This window comes from Neopsephotus bourkii, unplaced genomic scaffold (assembly GCF_033783945.1).
Source record: "Neopsephotus bourkii isolate Nb327-2 ecotype Australia unplaced genomic scaffold, CSIRO-AGI_Nbou_v1 NB_1634, whole genome shotgun sequence".
Classification (NCBI taxonomy): domain Eukaryota; kingdom Metazoa; phylum Chordata; class Aves; order Psittaciformes; family Psittacidae; genus Neopsephotus; species Neopsephotus bourkii.
Genome location: NW_026902109.1, coordinates 778,409 through 796,779, shown reverse-complemented (window position 1 = coordinate 796,779; position 18,371 = coordinate 778,409). Strand labels below are relative to the sequence as shown.

Here is an 18,371-nt window from a genome sequence, read left to right as displayed (position 1 = left end):
CTAAGCCTCCCTCTGTATTTTATGGGTTGAAAGGAAGAATATCTCCTTCCCTCCAGACAGCCTCGCTAAATCAACCCTGTCTTACCATTAAGCTTGAACACGGATAAGACACCAGCCTGCCAGGTGCTGAGCAAAGCTGTCATCCTCATTTGATCAGCTTTGTCACCACCTCATATTTTCCCTATCAGGTTAGTCGAAGCTTCTCTTCAATGACAGAGTGCATGGACATTTTGTAATTTTGAATATAACATGAAATTACCTAGAAATTTTTCCTACTGATAACTAAGTTGTACCTTTGACATACACTCCTCTATCATATTTCCATTACCTCTGTGTGGGAGGTTCCTTCTGCTTGGGAGGCTTCAGTTTGCCCTCTCTAGCTCCTTGCACAATTCACAGTTTTGCAACAGACTCCTTAAATAAGTTCCCATAATGGCTGCAAAATCTCCCTTCACTCACACACAGCCTGGATTTCTTCACAGGTTCCTGTTCTTGTCTGAAGCTTGGTGTTCTTCCTTGCTTTGTCATCTTCTGTAACTGTCTGCTGCTCATGTTCATTCCCCAGCACAACAAACATTAATTTGTGCCTTTCTTCCCTCTCATAGGTCACATTTTCTGCCTTTTCATGAATGTTACCTTTGAACAATTATGGTACTTATTGAGACATTTGCCGTCCAGTGATGTCTCAGTTGGTATCTTCAATGCTTCAGGTGGTGTCTGTCATGCTTCAGTTCTTTGTCCATCCACTTCTCCATGTCTTCCAAATCTGAGGTCAAGAATCATTTCCAGTTGCCACTCAAACCCTTGCTTTTTCTCCTCCATGAACTATAGCCTATAATATACTGTCCTTATACAGCTTCCAGCTCAAGGATTACATGCGCTGAGCTTCAGTAGCTTCCATTCCCTGAATAAATATATTTCCCTTGTTGCTACCAACTGACATGCTGTTACCTTTTCTTCCTTTCATTACCTTAAAAGAACACGTCAAACTTTTCCTAAGTCTTCTGAATGCCCTTCTCTGGATCCACTCCAACAGGTCCATGTCCTTCCTGTGCTGAGTACCCCAGCTCTGGACATAGTACTCCAGGTGGCGGTCTGACGAGAGTGGAGTAGAGGGGCAGAATCACATCCCTCGACCTGGTGGTCATGCTTCTTTTGGTGCAGCCCAGGATACAGTTGGCTTTCTGGGCTGTGAGTGCACATTGTTGGCTCATATCAAACTTTTAATTCACCAGCATCCTCAAGGCTGCTCTCTATCCCTTCCTTTCCCAGCCTTTGTTGATAGCAGGGGGGTTCCCAGACCCAGGTACGGAACCTTATGATTGCCCTCGCTGAAACTCATGAGGTTCACATGACACTTCTTAAACTTTGTCCAGGTCCCTCCGAATGACATCCTGTCCCTCAGGTGTTTTACCCGCAACACTCAGCTTGGTGTCAACTGCAAATTCACTGAAGGTGCACTTGATTACACTGTCTATATCCCACTGTACCAATGCATATTAATACTGGTCCCAATACAGACTCCTGAGGGACTCTGCTCATCAATAATCTCCATCCAGACACTGAGTCATTGACCACCACTCTCCGGATGTGACCATCCAGGCAATTTCTTAGCCACCAAACAGTCTATCCATCAAATTCACCTCTCTACAATTATGAGAAAAGGATGTTCAACTTGCATGTTGTTCATAAGCCATATTTATTCATTCACATGTGAGAAAAATGCAACATAATCTGACATTAAGCCTTAGCAAAGTTAGCTGAAATTTATCCTATGGCTTGGTTGGAGCCAGGTGATCGAATCCATCTCACCTTCTGTGTGGTGAAAACCAGGTGCTAAGGACCAAACCCCACTGAAATTCATTATTCTGCTAAAGGAAAGTAGTTTAAAGGATAATTGCAAGATGGAAAGACTGTTAACCTTGTCTTTTCTAACAAATATTTTCAGGACAAGGACAAGCGGTAGAAAAATGGCTCAAAGCCCATGGGACACATCAAAAGCACTGCAAATCTTTTTCTTTGTTAGATCACGGCTTTGCTAGTGTTTACATTAGAAAAGGCTGCACAAAATCCATCGCTGCAAAACGTCTACATAGATTTACAAGAAACAGCTATACTACAATTTTTTGTATTTTTGTGCCTGTAATGGCCTTCTTATTTCACAAGGAAATCAAAAAGCAAGTCAACATCGGCATCATGAGAGTTTGGTAACGAAAGACCCATCACTTACTACTGTTTGGCTTTCCTCATGGTATTTTCACCTCCTACTTCTTCACCCCTGTATCATTGTAATACATGTTTTTTGAATTTTAGGTATGGTTTTAGGCAAACAATTTCATCTTTTCATGCTTAAGCAATGTCCCATCTCAAACCCAACTTTTCCAGAGCTTGCTTGGTGGCCTGGCTCATCCCTATCAGGACAGTTTCCTCTATTATTGCACTCAAAACCCTTCAGCAAATTGTTCAACCCTACAATTGTTCATATTGCCAAACCCAGAGACCAGCCTTCCATCTCTCTTAGAAGTAATTTGCTGTGATACCAAAGTGTGACTCTTACAGTTCAAGTGTTAACCAGATGGGAGTATGGCAGCTGTATTAGCAGTGTGGTTTTCAGGTGTTCTGTGGAACAATTTTTTGATTCCTTGGGAATACATTTACATTGAAGCCAGAAGAGTTACCCTGATAACAAGGTAATGCCAACAGGTAATATTAAGCCCTACTGTCAGACTAAAATTCTCCGGTTTCTCAGAGAAATGGATTGACTGTTAAGGAAAAGATATTTTCCTATAACTTGTTTTTTGAAATGGCAACATCAATTTTTCTGAAATGTTTTTGATCAAGACACAAAGTGAGCATAAATATGTCTGCATCAGCAGGCACATCTGATTAAGTAAAGAGCTTCTCTTGTAATAAAAAATATTAGGCAACCTTAATGACATGCATTACCCCTCTTGTGCAGAGCTCCTGTAAGTAAAGCTGACTTCCAATTTCCTATGCCACCTTGCATGTAACTCAGCGTGAGTATTTACCACGACCACCATAACAAGCCAAATGTTGCAATACTCTGTGTATCTGGATCTAAAGAAATACTTTATTTTTTCATTAACAGAACAGAATCTTCACAGTATTCCAAATTTACACAAGTCTTAGTAGGTTTTCTCCATATTAAAATTAGCTTATATAGTTATTCACATGTCCATAAAATAATATCCTAGAGAAAAGCTATGACAAGAAAGTCAGAACCAGTCAGGACATAGGACAACCTTTCTTGAACTATAGAGTGTTATAAATAGCATTACTTTTCTTGCACTATAATTAGAATTCTTATAAATAGTGTTTCTCTGCTACTAATTGAAGCATCACTAGAATCTCTGGTACAGGCTAACTACAGCTTCATCAGTTTAAATTTGACTTTACTATTTCAAGGGCATTACGTACTGAAAAATAGGCACAAGGGACAAGCAAAGAAAGAGTCTGTAAAAGGATCAGGAATGACTGATTCTGCAATTACTAGTTAATTGCTTACAGTGCAAGACCAAAAGAGCTCTTGAAGTGTTCAGAAAAAAAAAAAAGTATATAAATTACTTGTTGCTTTGTATTTACTTGAATTAATGCTTGCTAAATTATCTAATTATGTCAATTCTTCTTCTCTTTGCCTCACAGATTGATAAGGGATAGTGTGACTTTAATCTACCAGGCTACCTTGCTTGTCTATATGAAAAGAAAGCCACTCAGCTGACAGTGCTGTTCACCATCTGTTTTCAATGGACAGACCATATTTTTTTTATTTATCATAAACAAACAGGAGACCTCAGATTTTTTAAGTGTTATTCCCCAGTTCAACCATTACAAAAGACTAGATTTCTAGAAATGAAGGACTGTAAGATAACTTTGTACACAAACAACTTGCAGCTTAGCAGGATTAAGTGTACGTAGATCACCCTACAAGATACTTGAGCACAGAATCGAATATCCCATCATAATATAAGGTCTTAATAGATAACTCCTAACCCAGCATGTGACCTTTGACACTGCCATGTGTCAGGGGGGAGTTCAATGACAGAGAAACTAGTTGTGATATTTGCCTCGGTACTATCCTACACCTCTCTGAAAGTTCCTAGCCTAGAGTAGGTCCTATGTGTTAAAAAAAAAACCCAGCAGATTTCCTTTTCTTTTGAACACCTGAAAACTTTTCTTATTTTCCTATGGCTCTGTGAGTGATCCCCATGTGAAGAGAAACCTCCTTTTAGCTTTCATCTCCCTCCTGCAGGTTTCTTTGGGTTCTTGCACCAGCAGAAGCAAAGTTAAACCCTATTCAATCTGCCTGCCTCTCATGCTTTCACAGATCTATACTGCATTCTCTTGCATGGATTCCTGTGGAACATTTGTTTGCACCTTTTGATGGTCTATGCCAGTGCTTTACTGCCTCACAACTAGAAAACCACCCCAAGAGTTCGGTTGAATTTTCATTGTAATGTTATTTTTGTTTTAATCCCATTCTCAACAACTGTAGAGAACAGTTAAATTTGCAGCATTGTTTTCTGGAGAGCCCATGCGTTTCTTTTCTAGATTAATCCCCTCAAATTACTTTAAATTCTCTATACATTATTTTAGTCTCTTGATCTCCTGATCTCTTCTATCTCCTTTGAACCACACAGGCTCTCCATCCCAACATAGACTAGAATAACAACATCTTGCTCTAACATATGCCAGAAGCTTGATGACTTTCATGACATTTTGACGACCAAAACTGCAATCTGTGTTCAAGCATAACACCTGGATCCATTTCCACAGTAATGCTTTCTCCCCATTTATTTCCATTTCGTCTTTCTGCACTTCTTAACTGTTTGCATTTGTCACTACTGAGTTTTATCTTCTTGATTTAGGAGGACCTGCCCTCTACTTCAGCAAGGACACATATATACTGTGATGGCATGACTCAAAATTAAATGGAGAAAATGATCAAAGGCTCTACTTAAAAATTGTGAAAGGTGAGAACTGGAGATATTCCCCACCCCAAAGCATGAAAATTATGTACTTACTCTCTGTCTATGACCAGACAAGTTACCGCTTCAGCTGCAATGACATTGGCTGTTCTGACATCCTCCCTGAAAGGAAAAATACATTTCTTAAATGAACTGTATTATTTTCATGGCAATCTTTATTTTTCCAAACATACTGCACTCTTAAAGCACTTCAGGAATAAATTTCTTGGTTCCAAAACTTTTCCCCTGTATTGATTTGACGTTCATCATCCATAAAGGCTTCAAAACCGCAAAAGCTAAAAACCATGCATGAGCAGAGAAAAAGAAGCAGGTTCCCCTTGTAAATAAGACACCCAGCTATGCATCAGTCCATGCTTATCGTCTGTTTTAGTCAAAGCCTCATTTCTTACCATGCATATTTGTGCACAGAAACAGTTGTATCAAAATATGGGCAATATCCATAAATTTATTTACGAACTTTTAGTCTTCTGCTTATGTCCTTCTCTCCAAAACCCCACATAATATCTCAGTGCTGGAACATGAAGCATCTAATTAAGAAGGATGTCAGCTCTGCTACTCAGAGTATGTACAATGTATAGGACTTGCGTTTACTATATGAGCATGAGGGAGGGTGGAACTGTGCCTGTGAAAGAGACCTGAGTAGTAAAGAACTTCTGAAAGGTCTCAACATTAAAACACTGTGCTGGTTATTTTCACCAGCTCCCCAGAAATTAAAAATATTGCACTTAGATTTGTTTCTTTATCTCCATTACCAAATGCTTTGTATTCCCCCTCTTCCTGACCCACTGAGAATTTAGCGGCAGCCAGCCCAAGCTATACAATGTGAAATTAATTCATTTTAATCAGACTGATTCAGTGTTTCATCAGGGTTTAAGAGATGCTCTTATATTGTCTGCATTGGCCAAACAAACGTACGTGATTCAGAGTTGCAGTTTTACTCAAATTCACTCCAAACCTTTCCACGTATGAAACATAAGTGGATTATAGGCAAATGAGACCCACCTCTTTTAAGCACACCTAATTAATTTAGGCTGGAAAACCACTGTACATTACCACTGAAGCAGAAAATGAGATTTAAAAATGCTGTTAGGAATAGCATTTCCCCTGTTTAAAGACTGGATATATTAAAACAGTAATATAGTAAAAAAAAAAAAAAAAAGGGGGTGGTACATGTGCACTCCTACAGGAATATGCACTCTCCCCTTAAGGTAGTCATTAATTGACTTCAATTAATTATTGACTTTAATTATTTTTGAGCTATCTTTACTTTAATATCCCTATAACAAAGCAAGCAGAAATACAAAGGAATAATATTCAAGTCCACATTTAAATGATGCCTTTCATTCTATTTTCAATTAAAATAAGTGTGCATTAGTACTAATTGATCCATACTGACAGAATTAGGTAATTTAAAGTAGAAAGAAGCAGCTAAGTAGCAGAAAACAATTATATCTATTAACTTCTAAAACTTTGGGAAATACAGGGAGAATAAGGAATGATAATATCTAATACCCTATTATGTTGCTGTAGTGAACTTCTGCCAGTATATTAACATATGAGTATGCAAACTTTTGGTTGTTCAATAATTCCAGATAAAATTTAACACATTTATTCCATTATCTCAGATACCTTTCTGTCACAAAAAGCCACTTTATAACTTTACAGTTGCAGATTATAGATGTGATTACAGTTAGTATATTATAGTTATATGATTACAGACAGGTAAAATACAGCTATTGGTTGCTTCAGTTCAAACATTTTAAATAAACGTTAATATTAGGGATTAAAATGCACAAGTAACTGTTAAGGTTTCCACTACCTTGAACTTAATACATACTTTTAATCAGCATGAAATGAATGTAGAATGAAGGCACTTTCCCAAAAGGCATTTCACTTCACACAAACACCCAAACCAGAGGAACAACAGGGTTTTTGTAATGCAGAAAGTCACGCGATTCTGAAGCTTCCTCAGGTTATATTAGAAATAACTGATAAATCAGGGGAAAAAAACCACACATTTTTTAAAAAACTGAATGATTAAATGTCTCACATATGAAGCATTAAGGAAAGAAATCTCTATGTTTGGGTATCTCCAAAGCCATCCTGCACATCCTTGCCTACAAAGACCACTCTTTCCACTTATGCAGGAGCCTCATTCCACAAACACTAAATGAAGAGACCAATGGGGGAAAACAGATTTATGTTTCCACAATCGAAATTGATGGTAGTGGGTTTAAAAACCTCAGATGCTCTTGTGTTAGTGGATGTTCACCAATCAGGGTGCAAGCAGGATTAAAAATCTCATAAAGTTTCTAAAAACAGAAGGGAAAAAAACCCAACATATTTTCAGCTGTATATAAATGTTAAACCTTTATGTCCCTCAGATGTGAAATACAATACACACTCAGACTTCCAAACACTGCCAACACATCACATAGGCATAAAAATGACAAACATACCTAGAGTCATGCCACTGATCTACAAATTAACCTCAGACACCTTCAAGCAAAACAAATTGTCAGTCCATGTTCTGAAAGGTAATATTTCAACAGCCATCCACCAGCTACAGCATTTAGCATTAAATGCAACAAGTAATTATTATAAGATTGAAAGCGCACAGCATTAAATTCGAAAGTAACTATGCAAAGTGCATGAAATTAAATGCAACAAGTAATTACTAGGAATGCATGGCATTAAATGCAAAAGTAATTATTGGAAGCACATGGCATTAAATGCAAAAGTAATTATTAGAAATGGACACCATCAAATGCCACAAGTAAATATGTGAAAGCCTTGCTTGCAAGCACTGACTCGGACACTTTCTGGACTTCATCGCAGGAGTACTCATCACTGCTCCCCAAGAAACAGCACTCTTCATCAGAGGAACTGCCTTCACTCTCTGAAAACTCCATCACTACTGTTTGCCTCCACCATTTCCCCATGGGAAAATGCCTGCTTCCTTCCAACCGCTACTATATTTTGTCCTTCAGGAGAGCTGGGGTTATTTTACAGCCCCTTCAGCTTCAAACTTTGGGACTTGGCGAAAGGTCACAGCTGCTGTGGGGGCTTTCTAGGATGCATCATCAGGAAATACAAGCAGAGGGTATTTTGGAACCACAAATTGATATGCAGCTGCACACAAGTGGGCACAGCTCCTGCCCTGAGCACACGCCAAAAACTGTGACAGGAGACCTTGTACTTCTGTGCTTCAACTCCTTAATCCACAGCAGAATCAGATGGCAACATTCCTAAAGCTCTACCAAAGCATGTTATCACATCACTTTAAACATGATTACATTACTTAAGAGATAAAATGCATATATTTTTTTTTTCTTCCTATAATTTGTAGCCCAGTTCACCACTTACAACTCAGGAAGTTTCAATAATTTTGCTTCTGATAAGCTGCCAACAACTTACTTCAAGCACAATAATTTTTTAACCATTTCCAGGAACTTTTCTGATAAAAATATACTGATGACATGATTTATAAAGCTGTGTTGGAAAATGTGAATACGAAAGATATACGACAGCTTTAATCAGAGATAAGGTCATACGTCAGCCTCTGTTCCCTGATTTTAAATTAGGCTGTAAAAATAAGTCTTAGATTTAAAAATCTCTGAGATGACTCCTATCTTTTTGCTTTTTTACCCTCCTTCATAGCTTAACTGGCTCTCATAGCTCCTACCACACAGAGTCCCTTAAAGATGCCTATATAATTTGTCAAATAAATAAAAACTACATTTGGATGATGTAATTTAACAACATACCATTATATTTGCTTGAAGACTTGCATCAGGGACACAACTGGTCCAGCCTTGGAATGATTTCTGTCAGGATTTTGGGACTGTTATCCTCAGATACAGCCTCCCAGCACAAAATAGTATTTATTATGCAGAGGGAGTACCTTGCTGCTGGAAGTATCATATTTACAGCCAAGCCTTTTCTGCTCACCTCCTGATGGGCATTTTGTCAGTCAAAATTGATTTCAAGCTAAAATACAGTAGAGACATTTTTAGGTCTATAGGTAGGCAAACACTAGCTTAGAGCTAGGGCTGTTTTTTCAGAAGACTGCCAAATTTGGGTACCACCCCTCAGAATAAATAGATAGAGAAAGGTAATTTTTATCTCCCATGATAAAAAGTCATGGTGTAATCAGAAATACCCAAGAAAATCATACAGGGAAGTAGAGATGCTGGGTTTTGAGATACTGCTACATTCAAGTTAATAACTGATTTTTTCTTCCCCCCCCCCCCCCCCTTTACTTATTTCTGACATCCCTTGCTCTTAATACTTCAAATCAACCTTATTAAAAGATTCTGTACAAGGTCAAGTGTACAGTGCTGGAAAGTGGTAAAATGCATTAAAGAGCTTGAATATCAGCAAATTAGGAACCTCCAAATAGTCTTCCTACAGCAAGTTTTTAAAACCCACCAGGGAAGACCTACTTTTTTTTTTTTTCCCCTTGATATTTTCTTTGAAAACCCTCATTAACACTATTCCCAAGTTTAAGTGATCTAAATACTCATTTTCAGAAGTCCCATGGGACTTGAGCTTTCTCCCATAGGCCTCTCCCAGGAAGCAGCAGCTTCTGCCGAGCAACCAGCAAGGATCAAATACTGACCCATCTACACTTGGTGACTGGTTGAGGTCCTTCAGTTACTTGGACAAAGAAAAATGGGCTGCAGTCATAATTTTTAGAGAAAGAAAGAAAAAAACCCAACAATAATAAATATACAATTTGAGATACCGCTGCAGCCAACAGCCCTTTGAGAGTCTACAGGTCCATTTAGATAGGATGCCCATCACTCTTCCCAAGAAACACAGTCTGATCAAGACAGATGTCACCTGTAGAAAGTTTTATCTGAAACGTTAGGACAATCCCTGTAAATGTTGTGACAACCTAACACACGTGGAATTTTAAGGTACCTTCAACTGGTAGAATTGGTGCCACCCTGCACCCTCTTTCCTACTTTTTCTTGGTCACCATCACTGAAGTCACGTCAATGCAGATCTACAGAATGGTAAAGTCCATCATGATTGATGGTGTAAGCCATGGTCTGTATCAGTTACCTGAATCTATTGACTGATTTCCATAGGGTAAAAAGACCCCTTGTAGACTGGTGTTTGGCTTTGAAATGCTACAGCTTTCTGACAACATAATATCCATTTGCAATTGGTTTTGACTATAAAAATACATTACTGGAATTAGTAAACACAGTCTGCTCTTCTAAAATAAAATGTTAATGTGAACCTAATAAAATGTACAACTTAAAAAGCTGCACTTGAAAAAAGTCATGCTGTACAATAAAAGCCGTGAAAATCCCCACACGCATTAAAATCACGCCTCTGTAAAGGGAATGAAATAAGGTAGGAAAGAGAAACTGGTTTAAGGTACCCCAATTTGAAAGCATTTATCAAAATGTGCACACTACCACCTGCGCTTCTCTGCAATTTAGGCTTTATGGCTACTGGGAAAAGGAAACGTTTCTTATAAAAAAATTACAGTTCATTCAGAGAAAATGGTTTAAAAAACCTATTTTACGGGTTTTTAATTCAATATAAGCAAACCATACAACTGTCCAAATAGGCTAGAAAATGTACTGACCCCTTTTAATAATTTATGTCTTGTGAACACATCATTAGCACTTGCTGTTGTTAAAATACATTTATACTGCCAGTGGCTCCATCTGAAAGGTTTAAGTCCTGGCAAGGACTGCACAAAAGAATTTACAAAAAAACAGCCCTTTCTAATAACTTATTTTAATATTTAAGAAGGACTCAGAGCTGGTGAACGGGTCCTGACCCTGTTGTTAAAAAAGTTCTGCTCCATCCTTACTGTACTAACACTTTTAAAAATAAATGAAACTCCCAACACCTGCTGCTAAGATTATGACATGTTTTAACTCAAAATTCTCCCAAGAAGTCACGATGTGCTGGGATCATTTCAGGATGCTGTGTGAAGTCTGACAATTACTTTCTGCTTCATGTTAATGACAGATGTTATTTCATGAAAAGGTGGAGCCTCGAGGGCTTCCATTTCCTTTCAGTTTCACAAATATGAAAAATCAAGTCCATTTTACATAAAATGCAATTTATTTTGGTACTAATGTAAATGCCCTAATTTAAAAAAATATATATAATTTTTGCAGTCATCATATGCAGAAACAGATGCTATTACAAATATTGTACCTGACTGCGACTGTTCCTTTGTCTGCCTTGCCACTGCCTATAGCCTAGCCTTGAACATGCCATTTCATATCTGATTCCTACATCCCTGTATTTCCCTATATTCCTATATAGGTATATACTTCTGTATGTAGGAACATTTGTATTTCACTATATTGCTATATTTCACTGTCTGATTCCTACATTACAATGAGAAAACTACTTTTTCTCACTTTGTGCTTTCCTGGGTCTACAGACAGAAGAAACAACATGAGATTACTACTGACTTATTTTTATTGGAGTAGAGATCTGACATAGTGATGCTGCTGAATTAACAGGTGTTACATCAGAATACGTATGCTGAAATCAATAAATGCAATGTAGATAAATTTTGCAAAAAAAAAATAGCATTAATTAAATCAGAAGCACTATGACAAGCTCTATCATATATGACAATATCAGACCTATTCCCACCACTTGATAGCAAATGGGGAGATACAGAAGGTATTGATAACACAGAGACCTCTTGTTGCGTATTTAAAAAATGGTGTAAAATCAGGCCCTGCTCTCCACCTTCACATTTATATACATAATCATAAGCCGCCAGTGATTCAGGAAACCTAGAGGGGGTTGTGTCATCTGCAAATTAGTCTGAGTACATGCCCCTCCTGATCTGAAAGAAGAGAAAAAAAGGTCTTGCTGTCACTTGATTACCATGAAGCTGGCGAAATCTGATGATACCTGCTCTTTTGACAGTCAGCACGAGGATTTTCCCCTTGCTGTGAGGCATAATCAGGTTCTTCTGCTAACTCCTGACTGCAAGGTAATTATGGCTGCAACAATATGAAAGGGTTATGAACCACATGGGTAACAGCATTATAGGCAGTGTTTGCGCTTTCTGTTTATTCTCACTGTATTTAATCCGTAATTGATAATTGCAAACTACTCAGAAAAAAAAAAACCCTATAGCCTCTGCCACAACTAATTTAACAAGCAAGCACTCTGAGTGCTTTCTAACTTGCCATTATTTATGAAAACAGCCAGATGAAAATCAAATCCAACTGTGATCTGAGAGTTAAAGTAATATGATACACCTATTATACACAAACAATACCAATACTGTTCTTACACAACAGCATTCTAAACCACATGCAAAAGGTCACAGTTAAATCTCAGAAGCAGTAAAGGCATACAATAATACGTGCAAACCTATTTTAAAGGAGCTTGAGCAAGGTGCATTAGATTGTACAGGCAGCAATTAGCCTCAGCACTACCAGAACTGGTAGCTGGCTTCTCTTCAAGAATTAATGAGACCACATCCACTTGGCCTAATGTCTTTACTGTGTTGGAGTGCTCAAAAAGCCACGTGCATGTGATTGCTGCAGAGCTAGGGATCAGGTTATCCCGTAACTGTGCCACTCAGATACCGTGCCAGCCTTACTAGCTGTAACCACTATATTTATATTCCAAACCCTACATTAACACAGAGAATCTTTGGCCAGATTAGTGGAAACAACTGCATCCAAAGTAGCTGCTTACAGGTTGAGTTCTGTACATAACCAGATTCTTTTTTCCTCCCTTCAGGTATTTCTATGACTGTTATGTTCTTTTTCTTTCTTGGCTTTCTGCATAAGAGTACTGGGACAAATACCCTTGTCATGCTGAAGTGATGAGCAATGTATTTGTCTATTGAAACCATATCTCATCACAAGAATGTCTGGCCTATGAGCAAATGACAAAAGGCTTTTTCGGTTAAGAACATTTTTTTAGGCTTTATTGTGAATTCATGTTTTGTTTTGTTTTGTTTTGTTTTAAGAATAACTATATTTTAAACAATGCTCTTGTTAAATTCTTAAGCACTGCAAAGAGTAGAAGGGGAGTTGTAATGAGATTATGGCTTCTCCTTAACAGATGTCAGCAGCAGGATCTAGACACTAAGCCATGGGAGATATTTTTTCAATACCACTTGTTAGCTGACACTTCCAGCCTCCACCACCAAGCTTCCTGGGTACCAAATTCCCACTCCCATATACTTCAGGTCAGTTCAATCCCATGTAATGCATGTGGTGCGCATCATACTTTTATCTACCTCTTCCCATGGCCAATGCTTTGACTGTGTCATTGGATCTGAGTGCCCCAGCCCTCGTGACCATGTCCATCTTAATTTCCTCCCTATGTCACTGAATTGTCCAGATCCACCCATCTCTTCTTCACTTCTGCAGGCCAAATTCACAGCATTTTTGTGTTATCCCACAAATGATTTTACTTTCTGCCATTCTCTCTTTCTGCAAGTTCTCTTGCACAGACACAACACACAGCATTTTCCTTCAAGCCTTTGCAACAAATCTGGAGGGAAAGGATAACTAAAGATTATATAACATTGCATTTTCCAGCTGGTAGCCAATATATGGCCCCACTGTTGCTGATGTCTCTTGCTCTTCCCAATTATGATGGCACTCATGACTTGAAGCTTGAGGATAGAGATGTATGTCTGAATCTACTTTCTTTTAAAAGATTTGTTTACCTTTTTTCTATGCCGTCACCTTCATCTTGGCCTACAGTTACAGCATGGCCAGTTACAACAACCACCTCTCCTCCAGTGCCTACTCTTCCTTTAGCAAAAAAATAAAATAAAACAAAATAAAATAAAATATAAAATAAAATAAATAAAATAAATGTTTTATTTGATAAAACCAAATAAAAATCTCATAGTTACTAGGCATGATTTCACTTAATTCACAAGACAGTTAAAAGAAGAAAACAAAAACTGGTTTTGCTTGTCGGAGCAGAATGAACCAGAGGAGCTCCAGAAGTCCCTTCTGATCTAAGATATACAGTATTTTGGAAAGCATCAATTTAAGTATTATTCAAAATATCTGGTTTACAGGTTTTAAAGACAAAATTAAATAAACTAAATCAGAAAAGACAAATTTACAAGTACCAAAATAACCAGTAACACCTTACTGAAAACAAGATCTTCAACTTGAAAAAACCCCTAACCTTCTACCAATAAGGATTATTGGTCTTAAAACAATACACCACACACATAGCACATGACACATCCCTACTACAGGGTTTTGCAGATCTCATTTTCAAGAATGTACTTCATTAATAAAGACAAATAAAAGCAAGGAATAAAGGCAAGTGCCTAAGATCCATCCTTCCTTAATAAAGACAAATAAAAGCAAGGAATAAAAGGCAAGTGCCTAAGATCCATATCACTTCCCATGAATCTTCTCTATGCACCTGCTGTAGAAAAGCATCACAACAAACTCTGATAAACACATCCTTATAAGAGGGAATAATTCCTTATATGTATAATCTGAGAATACTGCAACTGTTAGAAGTATGTTATGCTGATAAAAATTACTTCCTATTTTTTATTAAAAATATTTCTTAAGTTTTACAACTGACATGTCTAAGAGAATTACAAACCGTGCCTGTGAGCAGCTCTTCTCTGTTGCTCTGAGAATCCTACCCGAGGAATAGAACTGACATGGAAAGAAATTAATTAGTTTCAGGCACCAGTGGGGGTAACACATCTCTGACCTACAGGAAATTATGCTGCTGGGAGTATTATATAAGTGTTAAGAGAGCAATTAGGATTGTCACCTAGCATATTCACAGGGGAAAACTGACAGACCCTTACTCCTGGCCTCTTCTCCTACCAACATTAGCGTGTTGATGAATATTGCTACTGCTTTGAACAACCCCAACAAGAGGTATCTTACTGTTGGCCTCAAAAGCATGATGTTATATCAGCTCTTTTGTACTGCAGAATGGCCAGTCTTCTTCTGGGAAGGACATATACCACCCTGACACATTGGATTATATTGCTTTGAGGGATAGTTTTATATGATTTTATATGAGTTTTATATATTTTTATATGAGTGAGATTTTCATGACACACACAGATAAACACATCAATCAAGGTGGAAGATTCGGCAGCCAGCACCAGGGAATGCACAACAGAAACTAAGCAATTATTATAGCCACAATTAAAAGCCATTATGACTCTCCAAGAAACTTTCTCCTTCTTTTATAATTTATATCAGCCAAGCAGATATTTAAGAACAAATTATGATGAATCCCAAGATCATGTTTGAATACAAGGCCATTTAACATGGGAAACATCAAAACAACTTGCATCAGAAAGTACAGGCAGGTGCAGATTTATCCTGTGTTCTTCCCTTTCCTCACACTTCCAGTTTTCATGGCAGGACTGCAGCTCTTCCTCAGCTTCTGAACCACCTAGTCCATGTACAATTTACTGGACCATTATCAGCTTCATCTGGAACAAAACTCTCTGTACATCTCAGTTCCATGCAACAGCCCTAGCACATTAAAAAGTTCTGAATAAATCAGTTAAGACGATACTCTTTTGGTGAGGCAGACATGTCCCTCTAAGTAGTGTATTTCTAATTAAAAACTGAATTTCAAATGATAGATGGACCTGAAATCAAACCATAAATTCTAACACCATGAGAGACGACTGACATGCTCCCACGGATGCAACCAATGTAAGTTCAAGCCCCTCCTCTGGTGGGGTGAAGTGCCTCTCTGGGTTTGCACTAAACCACTTCAAGTGTTAAAATAGGTGATCTCCTACTGAATTTTGACAAGGGATTGAAAGGTTTTTAAATAATGCTGGGTTGAAGGAGAAGTACGAGTCAAAGCTTAAATAAAATGATCAAGAACACTGAAGCAGATTGGCTTCCAACCACTTTTAACTGATGTAACATTGAACTGCATTTTTCCTAAATATATACAAAGAAAACCATATCCAGCACTAGAAAGGGAGAAAGCTTAGGTAGGAGTAGAATTCAGACATAAATCCCACTAAAATACCACTAAATTTTACAGTATATAAAACAAAGCCCTGGGGTTTTGCTTATGGTTTGTTGTCACATCAAGTTGCTTAAAAGCCAGTGCATTAGTAATAACATCTACAGAACAACAACAACAAAAAAAAGCCTCTTTAATATCGCTAAAACAGTAGCAGAAAGATTACCTGGGCTTTCTTCCCTACAATCATTATTCAGCTCAAATGCTAGCAAACCACAGCAGAATTTTAAATCGGATGTACTTGCAATTTATGGGTATCTCTTCTCATAACTCACATATGCTTTACAAAATGATTATGACATGGATTACTTTGTAGTGTTTTACTGTATTATGGCCTATGTCATCTTCTATAACCACAAAATACAAACCCTGCACTAGTGATCAAGAATGGGGTATCACCTTTTTTTCTTTTTTTCCTCTTTTTTAATTTACCTCCAACTTTCATCTTACCTGTAGTTATCAGAGCAGTGGCAAGCCCAGAAATCTTAACATAGAATCACAGAATCAACTGGGTCGGAAAAGACCTTTAAGATCATTAAGTCCAACCTTTATGCCAGAATTGCCAAGACTACCACTAAACCGTGTCACTAAGGGCCTCATCCACATGGTTTTTCAACACTTCCAGGGATGGTGTTTCCACCACTGCCCTGGGCAGCCTGTTCCAATGCCCAACTACCTTTTCAGTGAATAATTGTTTCCTAATATCCAATCTAAACCTTACCTGGTGCATTACCTCTTGTCCTATAGTTTGTTACTGGGGAAAAGAGACTGACCCCCATGTCACTACAACCTCCTTTCAGGTAGCTGTAGAGAGCAATAGGGTCCCCCCGAGCCTTTTCTTATCCAGATTAAACAACTCCAGTTCCCTGAGGCATTCCTCATAGGAGTTGTGTTCCAGGCCCTTCACAACCTCTACAGAAATAAGGTCTATGGATGAATTACAGAGATGGGCTTTGAATAAGGCAGTCTAAGTAGTCTGTGAAAGTCATCTGGAAATCAAGAACTAAATTACTAGATTTTCTTGTATTAATATTCACATTATGGATTTTTCTTGTTTGGCAATAATAGTATCACCAGGTGTTTTTGGGATGTCAATGTCTCTATAGGAAGGCAATTTATGCTCGATTAATTTTCTAAAGATGTGAAATTCTGGTGTATTTGTGACATAGCAAAGTTTATATATAAATGAGTCCCTTCCCCAAGTGCTAAAATTTCACATGCATATTTCAAGGAAGGATTCACAGTAGCCTAATACAGGCAAAATAAAGGTATCCCTAGGTCAACTTTTTTTTTTATTCAAAGTGATTTTTAAAAAAGTATGTAGGTTTGGGGATTTTATTTTTTTTTTAAGAGAAAAAATACATTAAAACATTATATTGTTTTGTGCTTAGAGGCAGTACGTTAAAATATCTGTTCATGGCTTTTATTTACTATTCTTTGAACATGCTTGCATTTGACAGTGTGTTCAAACTGGGGGCTAGAGTTACTTTAAGTCGTTGGTCCATACTCTAAAATAAGTATCACAGGCTGAGCCCTGTTTCCCTTACTCCATAGCAGAAACATATACTAAGTGAAAAAGAAAACGAACCGATAAGAATTCTTAGATTCCACAGAAAAAGACTAAAGGTAAGTAACTGAGTCCCTGCAGTGTCCCTTACCCTTCTTGTAAAGCAACAGTTATAAAGACTTTCCCTGCATATGTTTGCAATGCTTCTTTTTTCCCAACCTCTTTCTACTCATTTCATCTTTTTTATTCTCTTTCGAATCTTCACCAGTTTTAGTTTCACGTTACTGCACTTTTTTTCTGCTTTTCCACCACTGCACAGAGGTGGCATGGCAAAAAAAAAAAAAAAAAAAAGAAGCCCATTTTGCAGTAAAAGGCAAAAAAAAAAAAAAAAAAAGACAAGGGACAAAAGGGATCCAAAAAAGTAGCCAATCAAAATTTCTTAGCATTTTCTGCCCATATTGATTTTTCTTAAATCACCCATGCTTGTTAGTCTTGTAGCTGGTAGAGCATTAGGCAAAGATGCCAAATTTCACTATATTCCACCATCCATGATAGAGCAGTATCCATCAACAGCAGTCTGAGCTTTTGACAGGTCTACAGGAACATGTTTCCCATACCTGACATGGCAACAATTCTTAAAATCACCCTTTGCTGGTGGGAAAACCATTTCCAGTGGACTCACTCCATCAGGATCACTCAATAATATTTATATGATTTGGTACATTTTTTTTCAGAAGAAAAGAAAGAGAAGAGCAAATACAGTTCTCTGTAGGAATCAAAAATGTTTTTGTAGATAAAATGTGGCGTAAGCATGAAACGAAAGGCTAAAGAAGAATCGTGAGTGCCAT

The 18,371-nt window shown here is 37.7% G+C and overlaps 1 protein-coding gene across 4 annotated transcripts in view; it reads right to left on the bottom strand.

The window, feature by feature from the left end:
* The window catches only part of PRKG1 (protein kinase cGMP-dependent 1), a 480,301-nt gene that overhangs the window by 76,735 nt on the left and 385,195 nt on the right, over positions 1 to 18,371 (bottom strand). For all 4 annotated transcript variants that reach the window (XM_061373836.1, XM_061373835.1, XM_061373838.1 and 1 more), the window contains exon 8: positions 5,043 to 5,108. In XM_061373836.1, the coding sequence (XP_061229820.1) occupies positions 5,043 to 5,108 (66 nt within the window). The remainder of the gene's footprint in view (positions 1 to 5,042; positions 5,109 to 18,371) is intronic.